Source organism: Miscanthus floridulus, chromosome 6, assembly GCF_019320115.1.
Source record: "Miscanthus floridulus cultivar M001 chromosome 6, ASM1932011v1, whole genome shotgun sequence".
In the NCBI taxonomy this organism is placed as follows: Eukaryota; Viridiplantae; Streptophyta; class Magnoliopsida; order Poales; family Poaceae; genus Miscanthus; species Miscanthus floridulus.
In genome coordinates, this window is record NC_089585.1 from 113,674,720 (window position 1) to 113,693,104 (window position 18,385).

General features: G+C 48.0%; 1 protein-coding gene and 1 long non-coding RNA gene across 2 annotated transcripts; both read left to right on the forward strand.

Annotated features, from left to right (window-relative positions):
- Window positions 1-3,466: 3,466 nt before the first annotated feature.
- Window positions 3,467-4,288, forward strand: LOC136456633 (uncharacterized). Its single transcript, XR_010759449.1, has 3 exons — window positions 3,467-3,686; window positions 3,756-3,974; window positions 4,058-4,288. It is a non-coding gene; the product is annotated as an uncharacterized lncRNA (long non-coding RNA).
- An 11,415-nt stretch (window positions 4,289-15,703) lies between these two features.
- On the forward strand, window positions 15,704-16,603 carry LOC136456632 (ABC transporter G family member 25-like). Its single transcript, XM_066456560.1, has one exon. It carries the CDS (start codon window positions 15,705-15,707, stop codon window positions 16,371-16,373), a length of 669 nt encoding a protein of 222 aa, XP_066312657.1. The 5' UTR covers window position 15,704; the 3' UTR covers window positions 16,374-16,603.
- The last annotated feature ends 1,782 nt before the right edge of the window (window positions 16,604-18,385 follow it).

The window sequence follows — 18,385 nt, forward strand, 5'->3', positions numbered from 1 at the left end:
CCCATCTCCCTCTACATCCACTACGACGAGCCTGATCTCACGTCCGCCAGCGACTGGAGGCCGGATCTCGCCGCCCACGAAGTTAACCAGTCTTTGGAATCACCTAGCCCTAAGTCATATGAACTCAGAAACCGCCTTACCAGAGAAAGTCTCGTGGACGTCGGAGTGGGAAGCGTTCTCCGTCGCCGTTGCCGCCGCGGCGTCGCGACCTGCGCCGTCTCGTCGCCTAGCTCGCGTGCTTTCGTCCAGCGCCAGACTCCGAGCCGGAGGTCTGACTAGTGGATGCGTTCCGGGCCGTGGGGCTGTGGGGGGAGTGGTAAGACGACGTCGAGGCCGGATTTGGAGATGGGCGGATCTGAAGGGTGAGCGCGGGCAGGGATACGACGGAGGCTGACTGACGGAGTTGGAGGCGGCCGATGCGGGAGGTGCAGTGGGCGAGGTCGAAGGCGGAGGATGCGGGAGCTTCGATGGGAGGGTCGACGTTGGCTGCTTGCGGATGCGAGATGTCCGATGCGAGGTTCGGAGCCTGACGGCGGCGGCTGCGGGAGGTCCGATAGGAGGGGGGCCGAGTGTGGGCTGCGGCGGAGGGGGGAGTAGCTCCGATGGGATGGTGCGAGCTGGAGTGCGGCCGATGCGCGAGATCGGAGGGGAGGGGGCGATGACGGCGATTGGCGGGAGGCGGCTGGTAAGGGGGAACCCTAGTGGCGGCGACCGAATGAGAGAGGGAGAGAGAGACGAGCGCGCAGCCATGGTATATAATACCGCTGGTTTGGGCTGGAATGATCAGCCCAGCTCCAGCCCCAACCAGCCCAGTCCCAACTAGCCGAACACGGTGAAAAATGGTACAGCTCAATTTTGACGCACAAGCCTCGCTCTTCATACTTTACATGACAAGGAGGACTTTAGTTCATTCCACTCCTTTGTTCCAATTATAAGACATTTTGGTTTTAGAAACATATCTTTTGTTATGTACTTAGATATGTACATTATATCCAGATACATAGCAAAAACTCCCTCCATTCTAAATTATAAGATGTTTTAGCTTTTTAGAAAATATATCTTTTGCTATGTACTTAGACCTACATTATGTCTAGATACATAGTAAAAGCAATGTATTGAAAAGACCAAAGCAATGTTTCTAGTTACATAGAACAAGCACCAACCTACTATATTTCAAATGCCGTTTGTTTAGTAGCTCTTATGTCAAAACTGAAGTTGCAAGTTTTTTTTTCTTAGTTGTATTTGGTTTCTTTCTTTTCTTCGACTAATAAAAAATAGTGACAAATCTCTTGCGATCCTTTTGAAAAACTATATTTCATATGTCTAAATTTAACATTTTTCATATGATGGGTTAAAACATCAAACGTCGATGTTTGGAACATTGAAGAACAAATGTACGCATTAACATGGGAGTTGCAATACTATGTTTCATGCTATGCTCATCTATTACATCAAACAATAATGTCCTCAAGATCATGTGAGTTATATGTGTTGTTTAAGGCCCTGTTTGGTTTCGCCTATAATCACCGTGCCATGGTGATTTTTTTCAATTCTAGATTACGCTAGTCTAAAGTTCTGAAAATTAGAAATGATCAAAAAGTCTGGTGAGGTTCTCATTTTTTCCACCAAGAATCCGATTATATAAGAAAAATAGCCGTGAAACGAACCAAATTTTTGGACACCTAGAATATAGGAGTGCCCGCAATGTATTCTCCTCAAGAAATAAAATAAAGGCTGAGTTCGGTAAGGACAAAATATCTTTATTAGTTAGACATTATACAAGGCTGAAATATAATTACCACAATTTAATTACTACTCTTTTTTGGAAATTTAATAACAAACAATAAATAAATAGTAAAAAAGATGGAAGAACATGCACATGGATGAACCGCTGGAGCAAGCATCTCCTAGAGTACCCAGTAATCCTTCCCGATTCATGATTTTTAGAAAGAATGAAAAAATATCCATCTTCAACAACTCCCAAACTCACCTCCCAATCCTTTGGCACTTGGGGAAAAAAACATGCTTGCGCATAAAGATGCGAGGGTCGCGCGTATCTTCTCCGTAGCGATCCAACGCCCGTATACTATGGCCAATCTAAAGGTTGAAGGGCGGAAAAAGAATAAAGAGTAGAAAAATAGTTCCTGATGCAAATGTGCGAGAGAGAAAATATATATATAAAAAGTGGTTAGGATAATTTAGATATAGTATAGGATTCCCGATGTAAAATTGTCTTCTATATTTTAGGAGTGAAAACTCTTGGAGATAATCTTATTTAATTCCTCCTAATAATTTTTGACGAGTTGAAAAACTACATGGTTTTGAAAAGAAATTCGTAGGAACACAGATGCTCACCCTTTTTACTTTTTAGCCCTTTTTCGAAAGTTTCTCTCAAATAGACCCCTGGCGGAAAGAATTCCAGAAATGGACCCTTAGCTCGGCGCCAGAGTGAGTGGCGCCGAGCTCGGCGCCACGGTGACGGGTGCCGAGCTCCTGGCCATGGGCAACGGCCTGCAAGGGGCTCGGCGCCATCCACTCTGGCGCCGAGCTCGGCGTCGTAGATCTTGACGCCGAGCTCGGCGCACTCACTCTGGCGCCGAGCTCGGCGCCACTCACTCTGGCGCCGAGCTACCTGCATTTAGCCCCAGCCTAGCCTTCTTCCCCGAGCGTTCTTCCTCTTCTTTCTCCTCGGGTTTTTTTCTCGCCACTTCATCCTACCTCACGAATCGACATATTGGACCTTGAAAACCCTGATTTGATCCGTAGATCTTCGAGAGCAAGGTATACTCGCTCACCTCCTTGTTTTTCTCGTATAGATTCGGTACATATTAGTCGGATTTTTGAACCTAAGAATCGTCATCACTTAGGGTTTCATTGTATCCCTCAATATATGTATTATACAACCGTAGGTTCATTTTAAGGCGTGAAAAATGCTAGCAAACCAAGCCGCATGTAGTTATGTTATGGGTTTATTGTTGTGGATGAAATGAGAAACCCTAGGTTAAGCGACGGTAATGTTAACTGCTTTTGGTTCTTATAACGAAATTGATTGTATTGTAGTTATGGTTCTCATTGATATTTTGTTGTGATGTTTTTATTTATGTTTGCTAAATTACATCCTATTTGTTAGATGCAAGAAATGTTTCGGGAGGAGTTTTGGCGAAAACGGGGACGTCCTCGTGAATTATACCCCGACGCGTCTAGCAAAGATGCCCCTGTTCCCCCTAACCTTCCTGTCCCTAACTGTGATTGTGGTTTCCCGGCCCATGTTTTTCAATCGAAACATCCGGACACAGCCGCGCGTTGCTTCTACACATGTAGTCGGTTTAATGTAAGAAATTATTTGTACTATCCTTTTTCTTTATTTGTTTAAGTATGGTACTAATATATTATTGGAATCTCGTTGTGTAGGACCATGAGAGGTGCTTTTTCTTTAAGTGGATCGATGGTGCAGAAAAGTTTGATCCTAGGTATCTCTTTTTCGACGATTGGTTTAGAGGGAGACATCCACGTGAGCACTTCAAGCGGTGGGTTCCACCCCCCCTAACCCTCCGGCAATGACGGCTAAGGAGAAGCACCTAGCCGCCGTTAGACGACTCGAGGAACCTCCTCTGTGCGATTGCGGAGATCGAGCTGTGATAAACCCTGAGAATACGTTGGAGTTTGTGTGTCCAAACAAGCATGAAGTAAGTGCAAAGTGTATGTGTTAAAATCATGAGCTATATGTGTTTATGTACTAATGTCTCATTATTTAGGTGTATTCAATGGCGAAGTGTCGTTTCAAGGAGTGGTTGTATGGTCCTAAGAACCAATGGCCGGAAGAACCGCGGAGGGTTAAGGAAAAGAAGAAAGAACGGGTAATCTACAAAGCACCTCCTGTCATGTGCGAATGTGGTGTAAAATCCAACTATGGCCTAGTCCCTTCGGAGCTTGGAATAGGTCATTATTGCGGCCATATGATTGAGTATGATGAGGTTTGTTATAATTCTGGTAAACATGAAATCGTATTTTGTTTGTTTTCCTAATACATATATGATATAATATTTGTTTTGGACAGAGTACTAGGAAATGCAGTTGGGAATGTTATGATGGTCAAGCTAAGTTCTTGGATGAACTAAAGAAGAGGCAAGTAATTGCACGGAAGAGGGGATATGGACCTGACTACGTCAACCTATTCGTTAAACATCACAAAGAAAAGATGTGTGAATTTGCTAGACAGCGCGGTATTTGTAACCCGATCGATGTTGGGCTTAACAAATGGGGATTGGAGAGGCGAACGACGTTAGAGGAGGAGAGGGCAAGGAAATGAGACAAGGGAGGAGACAAGAGTACAGATGCAGGTCTTGGACGAGCATGTTGCTACATTATGTGCCAGTGAGTGCTTGAAAACCTTTTTTCGTTGCCTGGTTTTAAATGTAATATTATCGAGTTGCTAACTGATTGCATTTTATACATCAAGGGATTGGTTGCAGCGGGGAACATGCTGCAGAGGTGGCTCGTGCAAGATATGAGGAGAAGAAGTTAGATGCCCATAGATCACGAGCTGGTGCACCGTTCAATCACCGATTGTGCTGTGTGATGATGGAGACGAGGATGAGGACGACACTGGCAGACTGAGTGAGCTCATTGCTTTAGCAGAGGCGGGCATACAGGCGCAGGAGGCTGAGGACGACATAGGCAGACTGAGCGAGCTCATCTCTCTAGCAGAGGCGGGCATTCAGGCGTAGGAGGCTGACGACGACACTGGCAGACTGAGCGAGCTCATCGCTCTAGCAGAGGCAGGCTTACAGGCAGAGGAGGATGATGACGCGTTCTTCACTCAGGCCGCAGCAGCCGTAGACGAAGCGGAGGCCGCTTACTACAAGCGACAGGCAGGTGAGAGCAACGCAGTTGAGCCTAGCCGCAGCAACAGGGTTGTAGTAGAGGACTGGTACTCGGATGATGAGTTGCTTACTCAGTACGTTTCAGATTGAGGATTTGGAAGTGCATTTGCCCCTTTGTCTACTGTCGACACTTAGGTATACTATTAATATGTTGTGTAATGTGACATAGTATCTAACTTTTCATTATGTGGTTGTTTTCATTATCAATGGTCTTAATATTCCGCTTAATGATACAGACTTATTTCCATTTGAACACGTGGTGCAAAGAACAGTTAACGACATACGATATTATAGAAATCAACACACGAAACACATTAAATGGCATGTGACTACAGGTACCGAACCTGGGTACATAGTTTTCTTTGACTAAACCTAACATGCCTTAGGTAATTAAACCATGCCTTCGGTAATTAAACCTAACATGCCTTAGATAATTAAACCTGGGATTCTCCACAAGAAAAACATAAAGTCATCCTAGTAGTGTGGCCACATAGCAAATTGTGTTGCACCTTCTCCATAGTAGCCTCCCGTTGTTGGTGGTGGTGGTGGCGGGGGTGATGGGGGAGACCCCTTTTTCTTGTGGTTAGGGCAGGTGCAATATGGATCATTGCAGAGTGCCTCCTATGAATCGGCACCATTGTTGTTGTCGTCCTGTTCGTCGTCCTTGTAACCGCTGCTAACTTCCCTTTCTAGATCGAAGATACGGTCTTGTAGGTAGTAGATGTACTCCGCATGTGGATAAATAGGTCGAGGATCGACCCACCTACTGAACCCACAGTTTTCTTCGGTCAAGGAAGACTACAAAAAGTATGTCGTGTAAGTGATATACCAGACAAACATATTGAAGAAACAAATAGTAAAAGAAATTACCCATGCTAGCGGGCATTTGAAGAAACGACGACCTCCATCTATTCCCTCGGTGAACATCTGCACTAGGCAGTCCTCACCATGCATGCATTTTGGCCACTCTTCTTTCCTTTCATCATATCCTGTCAGTGGTGCCTCTTTGGTGAAATCACTTTTGCTCTCAACTGGGAACCTCTCATAAAGAGCTTCCTCAAAGAAATTGGGACCAAGAGGACCCTCCCACCCCCAGGTAGTTTTCTTCCCCTTTCCTCTCCCTCTGGACGACCCTCCAGACATTGGTACTACAACGAAAGCAAATGCTGAGGAGTGTTCTTCTTCCTTATTGTTTGTGTGAATGAGAGGGAGTGAGTGGTTATTTATAGGTCGAGAGGAGGAATGGAGGCCTGTCAATGTGCCATGTCAGCGATCCGTGTGCCGCTTTACCTCAGCCCTTGGATCAAACAGTCATAAGATGGATGGTGGAGATAGAGTTTAGTTGTGCTTCCTTGCATGTTGTCCTTGCAGCTGAGAGGTCTATATCAGTGATGTGATAATTCGATGATGTCCGTGTATCTGAAAAGTCTATATTTATTCTCTGAAAAGCATAGATTCTCTGAAATGCATAGATTCTTGTACACAGCATATGTACAAATATTCCTGGATTATAAACGTAATAAATTTATAGTTAATCTGTGTACTACATTTGTGCCTTTGTATAAGTATAGTATGATTAAAGATTCACGCAAAAAATTCGCAAGATAAGGTCTTGTATTAGAAGCATCCACAGTTACAAACAGAGACATCAATATATATTCTAAACATTTACTCATCCAACAAGCATAATGCAACCACAACGAATATCACAACTAACATAATATGTCATGCAAAGTACAAATAGTCCACAATATCCATACGGTCCCGAATAATTAAAGATAAGTAAATACAATAGTTCATAGTAACATCTACCACGTCCCTCACTGTCTCCTACTCTTGCCCCTACCCTTGTGACCCAGAGCGCTGGTGCCTGGAGTGTAAGGGTCACGGGGACGACGTCGCCTAGTGCCTAGAGGCGGTGTAGGATAAGTCGATGGAGCGTCATGGAGCTGAGAGGGCCCAAGCTCATCGTGCCTCTTGTCCATGTCATCGTCGTCGTCTGCCTCCTCGTCCTCCTCCTCGTCCCCTGTAGCTGCTTGACTAGAGGAACCCAAGGCTCCTCTTCCTGCGGAAGGATCGTACACGTCATGCGTCGTGTTTGTCCTGCAACCACAACGACCAGCCGCACGGCGTAGACGACGTGACAGCCTCTGTTGTACAAAACAATGTTAAGTGAAAGAATATAACGTATTAATGATTTGTTTGAAAGAATATTTGTAATCTTACATCTAGGAAGCCAAGTATGTAGTCATCATTGACTCTAGGCCGAACGCGCTCGATCTCTTCAACTGAGCTTCTCAATGTATTGCCCTGCAACAATGTTTTCAATATTAAGACTTCTAAACACCTAATGTATTACAAGGGTTATATATTTAGTTTTGTTTTCTTGTGTACAAGAATGTAACTTATTACAAGGGTTATACAGCGCGAAGGTTGCAATAACTACAATAGATAACTCCTAACGTCGGTCCAAGAACACCCAATGTATTGTTATGTAACTAAATGTAACAAAATAAGTCGATTGGCTTACCACTCTGTCCAAGATCGGTCCTGCCTCCACCTGCCTTCCTGCACGAGTGGACCGGTCGTACGTCGTGTCCTCATCGTCGGAGGACTCGATGTCGGCGTAGTCAGCTTCGGTCCACTGTAGTCTAAGCCTGCACCTTGTCGAACGCTAGTACCAAGCTTGGTACCGCCTGAACTCACGGTTCGTGTGCGGCTCGTTGTTGTCGTCCAGGTTGTCGTGCATCTCCTCCCATTCCTCAATGTAGGACTGGTGGTGCCTCTCCCAGTCAAAAATCTTCTTGTTCCTCTGACGATCCAACCTGCACATATGTCATCGTTACATTAATCCACGTACGTGGCACCATATTATAAGAAATGGACCATCATCATGACTCATTTGAAATATCAAAACACTTACTTGTGTAAGTCAACGCCAGTCGAGAACAGAGGCATAGGCCAAAGCTGTCTCACTCCAAATTGGCGTGCAACCCTATCTGGCAGGTGGTACTCGATAGCATAGAAGCAGATTAGAGGGCACCTCATCCTATAGAAGTAGTCGTCGGCCCCACATACGGTGCTCAGCTGGAAAAGTAGTGCGTCCTCTCCACCATACGGCTCCCACTCTACCTGCATCATGTTCAAATAAGATGTTAGATGGTATACTAATCCTTTTAATAGGTGCATGGAAAATAAAATTTACTTACACTAGACGCCGTCAGCGAATCTAGCTCGTTCGTGTACTGAATGTACGCCCAGTCTATCCTCGTGTGCGAAACCCTGACCTGGTCCCAAAGGTACGCCCACGTCGGCTGGCGACTTGGAGGCTGACCTTGGAACCACTCACGACGAGCCAGTACCTCTGGACGACCAACTGGAAAACGAGCCCACATCCACAGCTGTAACAGGTACACGCATCCACCAAGTGACGGGTTCGCCGTAGACCGACTGACACCCCTCGCACAGCTGCCGATATAGAAAACACAAGACTGTAGAGCCCCAGCTGTACTGACCCGCCTGGTCCTAGTTACTGAGGTAGTGGATCCACATCCAGGACGCATTGTCACCCGTCGCTGTCGAGAAAGAGAACGCAAGCAAAAAGGTGTAGGATCCACGCCCGGCAGTAGTACACAACCGTCTCCTCATCTGCCTCCTCGGGGCACTATGCGAACTCTGTACGTAGCCATGAGATGGGAACTCCAGAAGTGCGAGCCCCTTGCTCACCAAGCTCACAGCCCAAGGAAGGCCTCCACTCGTGCTCTCCATCCCTCTGACCTGCACTGCCCGGTGACTGGGTTCCCATGAATCCTTAGGCCTAGCATCTTCTGACAGTCCTGAAGCGAGACTGTCATCTCCCCGAAAGGTAGGTGGAAGCTGTGAGTCTCTGGCCGCCACCTATATTTAAGACCATGGAAGATTACTTGTCAAAAAGTCAATCGCATTAACAAATGGCCATGAATGGAGGCAATGATTCACTTTAATACCTGTCTACCAACGCAGTTATCGCCGCTGAGTTGAACTTGGGCAACCCACGACGAACCTGAAAGGAGATGACATCCAGGCCAGCTCTTTGCAGGAAAGGAGTGTACCTATCGTCGTACCGAATGTCCAAGAACCCACTGTGGGTCCTAGAACGAAGGTGTGGAAGGTCCTGCATCGAATATAACATAGTCACATGTTACTTCACGAACACATGTACGAATAAAACTTATAGATTATTACCTGCCCCAGCGCAACGAGACGTCCTCTGTGGGTCTCCTCGTACGTCGGGTCGAGCAGGTGGAATTGCTCCATCCTACAAAAAAAGTGAATGAATTAGAATTGCAATGTACAATGAAACATGAACTTATAAATGTATACATAATTGACACAAATACAAGCATAAATTGAGACATGCATAATTAAATATATGATACGACAAAATATAAAATAATACTATAAACCAATAGTCCTACCTCACTAATCTGCCAATGGCAACTTCGTGAGTTGTGGCCAAGTCTACCGCACTTGCCGCACTCGTACTGCTCGGGATCAGTAACAAATGGAGTTCCTCTCCCATGCCTAGTTCTTTCGGGTATCTGATCCATAACCATCCTATGCCTCGTCCTCTGCCTTGATCCACGCTTGTTCCAACGGTAAGCTGGATCCGCAATGTACTTCGGCCCATCATAAGGAGGCCACTCTCCAGGGTCCTGGAAAGGCACGAAGCGAGGGCTCCATGTGTTCACAAGCGTGTTGACACTGAACTCATGAGGTATCCTCCTCTCGATATTATAGTTGCGATGCCTAGCTGCTGCCACCAAATGCGAACATACAAAGTGGTATTGCCTTGGTTTACCACAAGTGCACTTGAAATCTTGGAGGACAACCACATGTATCCTCGACTCTCGGACCTCACCATCGGACGTTGTACCGCCCCTATGCTCGACCTGATAAGTCCCTGTGGCGTGGTCAAAGCATGCAACCTCATGTGTGCCAGCCCTTTCTCTTGCCTTCTCTAGGTGTGCCTTTGGTTTCGGAGCCCATATCTCTCCATCACTACTCAACTGCAATGCATGGGACGTGTCTATCGTTGAACCAGGCAACAAGCTTATAGAAGGTGAATTGAACAATTGCATTCACGGGCATACCACGTATCCCCAATAGCAACTTATTGAATGACTCTGCCATGTTGCTGCACTGAAACTCGTACCTCCAGCCACCGTCGTCATGAGCTCTCGTCCATTTCTCCAAATCCCTCATCAAACCTGTGAGCCATTGTCTACCTTCTGCATTTGATGCGGTTCTGACCTGCTCCAACTTTTCCCTAAAGTACTTGTCCTCAAGCTGTCGAGCAGCCTCCTGCAATAGATCAAAGTTTTTCTTGACACTGTCCTTCCGTAGGAGATTCTCGGCAAGGTGTCGAGTACACCAACGATGGTGCAAAGGTGCATACCCCTCTAACTGCTCTCGCACGGCATTAAGTATGCCCTGATGCCTATCAGATATGACGCCAACCTCCCTGCCAGGGCCAACCACATGTATCCGGACTAGCCTCAAGAACCATCCCCAACTGTCATTGTTCTCCTTCTCAACCAAAGCAAATGCCAAAGGAACCAACTTGTTGTTCGCGTCACAGGATATGGCTATAAGAAGTGTGCCCTGGTATTTGCCAATCAAGAACGTACCATCAATGGAGAAGACGGGACGACAATGCCTAAAGGCCTCGACACACTAAGGAAAGCACCAGAAGGCACGAAAAAATATCTGCCTCCCATCCTTCCATGCATTAGGTTTTGGGATGTACTCATAATGCATGCCTGGATTCACCGCTTTGATTGCATTGAAAAGAACTGGTAGCTGCTCATACCCATCCTCCCAGTCCCCATATATCATGTTCCACGCTCGCTGCTTAGCCCTCCATGCTTTACCATAAGTTATCACATATCCTCCATACAACGCCTCAACGGTCCTGATAATTGTTCTCACCTTCATGTTGGGTTCTCCCTGCAAAATTCCCATCAACCGCTTGGCAATGAGGGTAGATGTCAACTGCCGATGCCTCAGTGTCAGCTCATGGTCAGCACAATTGTGTGGCCCAACTACTTTTGTGATCTTCCATTTTCCGGTAACCTGTTGCTTCCTTGCACAAACCCTCCATGGTCAGCGTTCCTTGTCACACACAACTGTGTAACGGCGCTCCACATATGAATGCAATACCCTGTAAGGCCTCTTTCGTATCACTGCAAAAGCCTGCAACCACCTCTTCAAAGCAGGAAGGTCATTGAAGACCCTCCCCTCCTCAATTACCATGTTAGGACCGGCCTCAGGAGCTTCTAGGAGCTCATCATCACGTCCTTCTGCAAACGCCAGATCAGAATGAGCAAGATCACTAAACTCATGAACTCTAGGATCACGGCGGTCGGGAAAGATACGTCTCATCATCTCAACATCACTCTCCGTCAGCTCTCCAACAGGACGATCATCATCAGAATCAAGAGCCCTAGCCATCTCATATGGCTCCGAATCATTCATAATTTCAACATTATTGGAGCCACGAAATCCATCTGAAAAGTGCACTTGCGCAGCAACATGGGGCACATCGATATTCTCAGGAATGTCTCCTGCAACGTCATTACAGAAATGAGGAAAGAATGAAATAAATAGATGTAAGGAACGGGATAAGCTCCCAAAAACCATGTGGTTAAGACACTTACTCGGATGATTCTGTGTCAAAGGGATCTCATAAGGAGGATCTGCCATGAAAACATGAGTATGGCAACCATCTCCAAATAACGCATTGGGGGCAGATTGAGCATCAGGAACCGTAGGCGCAATCTGCACATGCAGGTAAGGTTCCGGAACGGGAGGGTCGATGTGTGCCGGATGATCCATTACTGGGGTAAACCCATGAGGGATTGGATCAACTAACACCCGACGAACAACCACGTCCAAACATTGCAGCTGGCTCTTCATAGCCGATCTCACATAGTTGTCCCACTGATCCGCACAACCAATTGAGATCATTCGCCTGAAGATGTTCGGAGGACAACCTAGGTGCAGTACACCATCAACTGCAATGCCATCATCTCCAAAGCAATGCAGCTCCTCCCGAGCCCTTGCAACCATATCACTAAATGAAGGCCTATCATTGAATAGCACAGGCACGCTTTGCATGTCAAGAAACTCAACATATCCATAACGATCGCTTTTAACCGTGCCTCCATGATATATGGTCACTAGGTTGTCCATCTATTTAAAAAACGTAACGAAACACATGTCCTTTAGTCCAAATTATACGATAGATAGTACCTAACAAGTACTTTCTAACTACAAACTAAGTAATCATGATAATAACTACGTATATATTTATAGTGTACTCACTAAATAGCAAGATCATATGTAGTTAACTATAAATATAACTACATATCTAAGTAGCTATCTAACTATATCTATTTATCAATGTATCTATGTTTCTATCTATCTACATATATATATAACTAAATCAACTAACAAAGTCATCACAATATAACTAGTCAATAACATACACCAACTAAATAGGTACATTGCATATTCATATTTTATACCTTTCCGGGTCGACGGACGATGGGCGTAGGTCAAGGCGAATATCCGGGACTGCGGTGGCGCGGCCAACGACAGAGGTGGCGCGCGGCGGTCGCGGGGTGGCCGGCGCTCCGCGCTGCGAGACCGGCTCGACGGCCGTGGGAGGCGGGGCGAGGCGAGGACAGCGGTGGACGTCGGCAAGGCGGGGCGAGGCCGAGGCCGGCGGTGGAGACAAAGGCTACGACGACGGTGGAGGGCGTGGCGGCTCGGCACTGCAGCCAACCAATGGCCAACAACGCGAGGGCACGGCGGCGCGGTGCGGGCTCGGGCGAGGGAGCGGAGGCAGCGGCGCGGCGTGGGCTCGGCCGCCGGAGCAGCAGCGGCTCGGACAGGCGGAGCTGCTGCAGCGGCTCGGACGGGCCCAGCGCGGCGCGGCGGGCGCGGCACGCGGCGCGGGCAGGCGCGCGCGGCGCGGGGCGGGCGCGGGCGACGTCGGGCGCGGGCGGGCGACCGGACGCGGGCGGGCGCGGGCGTGGGCGCGGCGGCGGCGGCGGGGGCTGGCTAGGGCAAGGAATGGGGAAGAAGGCCGGGTAGATATTTAGGCCGAGCTCGGCGCCAGAGTGAGTGGCGCCGAGCTCGGCGCCAAGATCTACGGCGCCGAGCTCGGCGCCAGAGTGGATGGCGCCGAGCCCCATGCAGGCCGTTTGCCCGTGGCCAGGAGCTCGGCGCCAGTGACCGTGGCGCCGAGCTCGGCGCCACTCACTCTGGCGCCGAGCCAAGGGTCCATTTCTGGAATTCTTTCCGCCAGGGGTCTATTTGAGAGAAACTTCCGAAAAAAGGGCCAAAAAGTAAAAAATTCGTCCTACCCCGTCGCCAACCCTATTATCTAAAGCGCCAAAAAAAAGACAGTGAATTTCAAGTCAAAAGAGATTTGGCACAGTGGATGTTATTAGCCGGTTGCCATTTCGCTGGACCTGTCTTGTATGGGCCAGCGTACGCAAAATTGTAAAGCCCCCCTGTTTCAAGCGCATATGTGCCGGCCGCATGCGTATGGGACAGCAATGCATGACGACTTTGGTTGTTTGGCTGTACCGTACTCTACCGCCGCAGCTGTCTTGTTGTCATTTAATACGTATCACATGTCTGCAGCCTGGGGAGTCCATGGCCGAGATCGTCTCCCCGGTCATCGTCTCGCACCGTTTCCCGGATTTCACGTGGTACGGTCTAATCGTAAGGATCGCGTGAATTGCTTGGTAGACCGGGAGGAGTATTTGGATCGCACGTGGATATTATGCAGTCTAGCTGATGAAAACAAGAGGTTCGTGGTTTTGAGCATGAGATTAATAATTTTTCAAAAATGAGCCTGAGATTTTTGCCGCATGCTTACGCCTACTTGGTTCGTGCATACGAATACGAGTAAAATTTAATCTCCTGCATTATTCCACACGGGCAAAATTGGCAACCAGCTAATAACATCACTGTAGTGCTACCCAGTTGAGATCCATTGAGGAAATGATGCAGTCCAACATACTCAATGGATGCAGTTTTGCTACTTGCTTTGTTTGTTCTTAAAGAAACGATTGAGTCGGAGTACTTACGAATCAAAATAAAGATGAAAGAAAATTCATAACAACACGCACGCGGAAACAAGACCGAAGATGTTTTGTTTGTCCTTGACTTGATTGACTGATGCTCTAAGTTGGTACCCGTACGTGGTTGGAGAATTGAGAGCTCGGGGTCAAAGACAACCCATTGGTAAGGAGGATCCATGGATCCCAGATCCCACCCGCACCAGCCAGATCGTCCGCCAGAACAAGTACTAGCTGTCAGCCTGTTCGGGAGGCCGTATCGTATCATGGATTATTTATTGCTGGCTGGTTTGGTGTGAGAGAAAAACACTGTTTCCGGCTGGAAATTTACGATCGTTTACGAACCAGCGAACAGGCTGTGTGTCAGCAACGCCGATTCGCTGAAGCTGGTGAAACTGCGATGGATCCTGACAACCCCGGACGCTTCTTGCCCCCGACCCCGAGGCTTCCAGCAGCTTTGAGGGCGCGGCGGCGTCGCCGAAGAAGAATTTGGAGACAGCAGGATGGATGACGTACACGTACGGGGAGCCAGAGAGGTTCGGCTGCACTTTAAGTCCGTTTGTTCGACTCATTTTTTCAGCCGAAGCAGTGTTTTCTCTCACAATATGAACGATGTTTTTTTAATCCCAGCCGATCACTGTCTAACTTCCTGGTCCTGGCCGGGTGATCCGCATCGACGATGGCATGCCGTAATCCACAGCGTGGAAGAGGGAAGTAAATAAATCGATGTGTACGTACTGAACATGACTTCATTTCCTTTAATTATACTCCTAATATGCAGGTAGACAGAGGTAGGCCAATGCATTGCATGAGATGCTGCGGGGTTGAGGAGCAGGCGCAGGCAACGACGGCGCATTTGGTAGTTGCTAGTTTGCTAACGGCACCGTCGTCGGCAGCTTCGTCATGCCCAGTTACAGTCGCCCACGGAAACAGGCTTTTTCAGATGAGGTAAGCACAGCGGCAGCGTGACGACGGACCGAGCGGGTCACCCACCGGCTCCGCGCATCGGACGCAGCCGCAGCCAGGAGCATCCATCGCTCGCGGCGGCATCATGACCTGCGCACAGCGTCGCCGGAAAGAGAGAGATCTCGGGCTTTGGCGCGCCCTTTGGGCCCAACCCGCCAACCGCCCGGGCCCGGCCGTCGTAAACGCCACCAACCAAGGAGAACCAGGGCATCAGATCCGTCGAGTGCCACTGTGCTGTGTGCCACACTGCCACTGCACGTACACAACAGTGCATGCAACATACAGTTGCTGGTTCGTATAGTTGCTGATTCGTAAAGAAGTACCGCTAGCTGGTTTGTGTGAGAGAAAAATACTATTCCGACTAAAAATTTACGATCGTTTATAATAAGCCACAGCTAAACGAACATGCTGACAGCCGTCTCGTCTCCATGCGGCATGCCCAAAGCGCGCACCGCCCGCGAAAACGCCACGCGAGCTACCCGTCCTCAACTCCTGATGTGTTCGGCTGCTATCTCCTCTCCTTTATTACCCGTGTGGCCGGCAGTGTGTCCTCGAGAGGGCCTGGCTGGCACGTGGCCAGCCGGCCGGCATCACATCGCCTGCACTATAAATGATCGAGTGATTGATCGATCGGGACACGACCACTTGATGGAATCGGATCTTTGATGCTGGGCGGTGGCCACCTCGTCGGCGTAGACGAAGAACCACATTTTAGAAGTTAATGGACATAGGTGTCATGTGGTGGCGGTCCACGCCGCTGGCGGTGCAGGACCGGCTGGGCCTGCTTTTCTTCGTCTCCATCTTCTGGGGTGTCTTCGCCTCCTTCAGCGCCGTGTTCGCCTTCCCGCAGGAGCGGCCGGTCCTCGCCCGCGAGCGAGCGTCGGGGATGTACGCGATCTCCTCCTACTTCATGTCGCGCATGGCGGGGGACCTGCCCATGGAGCTCGCCCTGCCCACGGCGTTCACCGTCGTGGTGTACCTCATGGCTGCGCTCAACCCTTCCCCCGCCGCGTTCGCGCTCACGCTGGCCGTGATACTGGGCTACGTGCTCGTCGTCGAGGGCCTGGGACTCGCCGTGGGCGCCGTCATGATGGACGCCAAACGCGCGTCCACGCTGGTGACGGTGGTCATGCTGGCGTACCTCCTCACCGGCGGGTTCTACGTCCACAACGTGCCGGGGTTCATGGTGTGGGCCAAGTACACGTCCTTCACCTACTACTGCTACCGCCTACTCATCGCCGTGCAGTGCGGCGGGCACCTCAAGCGCCTGCTCCCGCCCAAGGCCGTCGACGACAAGGCCGGGCGGGGCGCATGTGTCGCCGCGCTCGTCGCCATGTTCTTCGGCTATCGGCTGCTGGCGTACCTCGCGCTGTGCCGCATCAGGAAGTGATAGATCGATCTGATGATCTGACCCCCGGCGTCAGCTGCTGCTGTAGGTAGCTTGCTAGGGACGTGTCCATTAACTATTCCGGCTGGCCGGCCGGTAACATCAAACACTCCAGCCGTCGTAGGAACGCCCGCATGGCCACGGCATCATGTCACATCAGCACAAGAAGCCAACGTGGAGAAGTATGGACCTAAGTGATACATCATATAAAATTGATGGACCCAAAAAGCCACTTTGGAAGTTGATGGACCTAACCGAAAGCTCCTCACAAGTTAATGGACCTCTGGTGCATTTAACTCTCTGGAAAATTAAGCACAACCCCCATGACGTCCGGTGACAAGGAGAATACGTGCGCGACCTACTTGGATTGGCCTTCCAAGTCTCCGAACCAACCGGCGCGGCGCCTCCCTCTCCAATCCTGGATAGCGTGACGGCGAATAAAGCTCATGTCATGTGTGCGGAGTTGCGGACCGATGATGGATTACTCCGCCGCGAGTCGAGGCCTTCGCTCTCCAGGGCGATCCCTCATGTCATGTGTGCGGGGCTTTTTCATGTCGAGCTTCCGCGACCGAGAGGAAGGGTGGAGGCCGGCCGGGATCCAGACTAAATAGTCATGGATGTCACTTTTGTTAAGAACATGATCATTAGCCTTATTTCCCTTAGGTAAACAATATACGTCAGTGTTGAATTTTAAAAAATATATTGCTATCAAGTGACATCACCAAAATGGGCTCAAGTTAAGATCTTATTTGGATTTCATAAGAAAATGAGTAGAAAAATGAGAATGAGATCCAAACGATTGGATTCTAAAATAAGATTATACTTATTTGGAGAATCTTGCTATTTGGAGATTTTCACTGTACAAAGGTAATGATCAGCGTGAGAGCGAGATTCAAAACACCTCTTTTTTCTAAAATCTATAGTTTATATCATTATTTATAATCACTATAAAAATAAGATCCATATAGGACCTAAATTGTACTAGAGTTAAACCACATGGTGCAATTTGCGTGTAGCACTTTCCTAGTTCTTTCAACGATAACGATAACGAGTTAACGACAACGAACTGGGTTGTTTATCACAAAAAAATCGAGTGAGACTAAAATCGGCAAAAGTAATCAAAGAGTTCGGAGGTGGGCTGGCCCACGCAGAGATAAGGAACGGCAGGCCCAAGAAGCTGGATTATCTCCTTCTCTATACTTATTTTGGCCCAGTCTTGGCACTACTAGGCCATCCAAAGTCGCACAACGTAGTTGGGCTGCAGGCTGCTCTACCACCTCCATCCATTTCTTCTTTGAAAAAAGTCTATCTATAACATGATAACATCCCATGGCCCCCTCAACTACCATGAGAGACCGATCTGTCTCTTCTACATCTTTAAAATCGGATCTTTAGATTTGCTCATTTTTTAAATTGTTAGATTTAATTCCTGAACCCAGTTTTGAAGGTGTTTTTGGCTAACGTGTGTCAGCCATTCTACATGGCATCACGTCAGTCACGAGGGAGGTAAATTGAACTTCTGCAAAAGTTTAGAGGTTATTGGACTTTAAGAAATATTTTTTCAAAAAATTATCCAAGTAGTTTTCTGAAAAAAATACGCATTTAAAATATTAAAAGCTGATTTAATCTTAGAAAATTTGTTTTAACTTAGAAAAAATATGAAACTTGTTTCATTCTTTTCTAAAACCATGCTGTGTTTTTCTGAGCTAGACACCGAAATATAGAGCATGATTCTAGAAAACGCATGAAGTCGGCATCCTGAGCACCTCAAGTCGCCTTCCTGCTCGACCAATTATCATGTTGTATTAATTAGTAGTAGCTCGTAACTCGTAAGAGATGAGGTTATACGGTGTATCCGCTGGTTTCATTCTATAAACCAAACAAAAAAAAGTAGTAGTTGAAGGACAGTTCATGACTAGACCAATTGTCGATCTAGTTCTTTTGAATGATTCTGGGATTAGGTTCATAATTTCATCCAAAACGGGTGACTTTTCGAAAATATTGGCTTAGCTGCT